The sequence below is a fragment of the Molothrus aeneus genome, chromosome 14, assembly GCF_037042795.1.
Source record: "Molothrus aeneus isolate 106 chromosome 14, BPBGC_Maene_1.0, whole genome shotgun sequence".
NCBI lineage: Eukaryota > Metazoa > Chordata > Aves > Passeriformes > Icteridae > Molothrus > Molothrus aeneus.
In genome coordinates this window covers 14605778-14608357 of record NC_089659.1, presented here as the reverse complement: position 1 = coordinate 14608357, position 2580 = coordinate 14605778, and the positions used below count along the sequence as shown (strand labels likewise).

Here is a 2580-nt window from a genome sequence, read left to right as displayed (position 1 = left end):
TTTAACTGACACCTGGAAGCCTTGAGCATCCCAGAGCAGTTCTGAATTCTGACTTCGGTAAGTCTGGGGGGCAGACAGAGAATCTAATACTGCCAAGTTATTTGTATGGGTGAAAGTACATTTATCAGCAATTTTGAGCATATTCATGGTACAGTTGTGGGTTCTCATGGCTGATCTTGACCCAGCTTCTGCTTTTGTTGTTGTTGTGGTGTCCTGTTATTTCAGCTGGCTCTTGTCCTGCAGTTCTGCTCTCGCCGCTTTTCATGGTCTCAAGCTGCAAGGGAGGTTCTGCACTTGAACCATTAGAAACTGAAAATCAATCAAAAAAAAAAAGGAGAATCAGGGCTGAACAATTATTAGGGTCCAGGACCACTCCTCCTATTTTAAATTCCATAGAGCTGTTGTCTCCTTCATTATCCCTCTCTGCTGTTTTGCTGAGTAGCTGCCTCAGTGTGGGAGGGGTTAAGAGATTTTTTTTGGTAATTTAATGTCCTGATGTCTTGGCCTCGAGTTGCACCAGGGGAAGTTTAGATTGGATGTTAGGAAAAATTCCTTCACCAAAAGACTCCTCAAACCCTGGAACAGGCTGCTCAGAGAGGTGCTGGAGCCATCATATGTTCCAAAACGTATGGATGTGGCACTAGAGGACATAGATTAGTGGTGATCATCGTGGTGGTGCTTTATGGTTGGACTTGGTCTCAAGGGTCTTTTCCAGCCTTAAAGATTCCATGGTCCTGTGATGTGATTCCATGAGTCTGCCACATTTTGTCACTCATAACCAGTTTTTGGTACCTGGTGAGGAAAGGTGGATGTAGCAGGCATGGGTCAGATCCACACCCCTTCTCAGCTCTCTCCTGAGTCAGATGACAGATTTTTCCTCTTATTTCATCACGGATATTTATTTTCCTGTCCTGCTTTACCTCACCTGCACTTCCCCCTCCAGGCCTGACACCATCCCCAGGGAGCTGGTGCCTCAGCCAGGGCACCATGACAGCGCTGTCTCCCAACCTGTCGTGCCACAACTCCTCCATCGACGACTTCCGCAACAGCGTCTACTCCACGCTCTACTCCATGATCAGCATCATGGGCTTCGTGGGCAACGGCGTGGTGCTGTATGTGCTGATCCGCACGTACCGGCAGAAAACGGCCTTCCAGATCTACATGCTCAACCTGGCCCTGTCCGACTTCCTGTGCGTGCTCACGCTGCCGCTGCGCGTCATCTACTACGTGCACAAGGGCCACTGGTTCTTCAGTGACTTCCTGTGCCGCCTCTCGTCCTACGCGCTCTACGTCAACCTCTACTGCAGCATCTTCTTCATGACAGCCATGAGCTTCTTCCGCTGCATCGCCATCGTCTTCCCGGTCCGCAACATCAGCCTGGTGTCGGAGAAGAAGGCCAAGTTTCTGTGCGTGGGCATCTGGGTGTTCGTCACGCTGACGAGCGCGCCCTTCTTGCGGAACGGCACCTACCAGCACGGCAACAAGACCAAGTGCTTCGAACCGCCGGAGAACTCCCAGAAGACAAACATGGTGGTGATCCTGGATTTCATCGCCCTCTTTGTGGGCTTCATCTTCCCCTTCGTCATCATCACCATCTGCTACACCATGATCATCCGCACCCTGCTGCGCAACTCGCTGCGGAAGAACGAGGCCAACCGCCGCAAGGCCGTGTGGATGATCGTCATTGTCACCGCCACCTTCCTGGTGAGCTTCACGCCGTACCACGTCCTGCGCACGGTGCACCTGCACGCGCTGCGCCTGCGGGGCCCCGGGTGCGCCGACACCGTGTTCCTGCAGAAAGCCGTCATCGTCACCCTGCCCCTGGCAGCTGCCAACTGCTGCTTCGACCCCCTCCTCTACTTCTTCTCCGGGGGAAACTTCCGGCAGAGACTCACCACGCTGAGGAAGGCGTCCTCCTCCAGCTTGTCGCAGGCCTTCAGGAAAAAGATCTCTGTGAAGGACAAGGAGGAGCAACCTTTTGGAGAAAACCAGAGGGAGAATGGAAAGGCAGCTGTGGCTCCTTTGTAAGGAGGTTTGACTTTCCCCTCAGAACTCTGGTGGGGGATGGAGATCTCTGAACTCTTCCAGAAGATGGGATGGAGGCTTTCAGGCCTTTGTTGCAGTTAAATAACTGTGGACAGTCCCTGGTTTGTGGTACTTGGTGGCAGAGCCACTGCTGGGGCTGGGCAGCCCCTGGGGCCCCCAGAGCCACGTGGGACAGAGCAGCCACCACCAGCAAGCTGTGGAGCTGCTGCTGAACTCCCAAACCCCCTCCAAGGCTGTATTTGGGCATTCACTTCATTTCACAACTTTCCAAGAGCGTTAATTCCCCGAGCCAGCGGGAAATGTACACAAAGCTTGCGGCGCGTGGGGAGCTCCTGATGAACAGCGAGGGCAGAGTTTCACAGGAACTTCAAACAGCTGCCAAGTTATTTACACAGCAAGGCCAGGATAATTCCTGCCCTGCTCCCAGCTGCCTCTGGATTTTGGTTTTTATGATCATTATGTGTGTTTTAGGCTCCCAGAGCTGTGCCTGGGCTGCAAATTGGGATGGGCCCCTCTCTCACCCACACTGAGCAG

General features: G+C 53.1%; 1 protein-coding gene across 1 annotated transcript; it reads left to right on the top strand.

Moving 5' to 3' along the window:
• Positions 1 to 987: 987 nt before the first annotated feature.
• CYSLTR1 (cysteinyl leukotriene receptor 1) lies at positions 988 to 2028 on the top strand. The gene has a single exon (XM_066559718.1). The coding sequence runs from the start codon at positions 988 to 990 to the stop codon at positions 2026 to 2028; it is 1041 nt and encodes a 346-aa protein (XP_066415815.1).
• Positions 2029 to 2580: the final 552 nt, after the last annotated feature.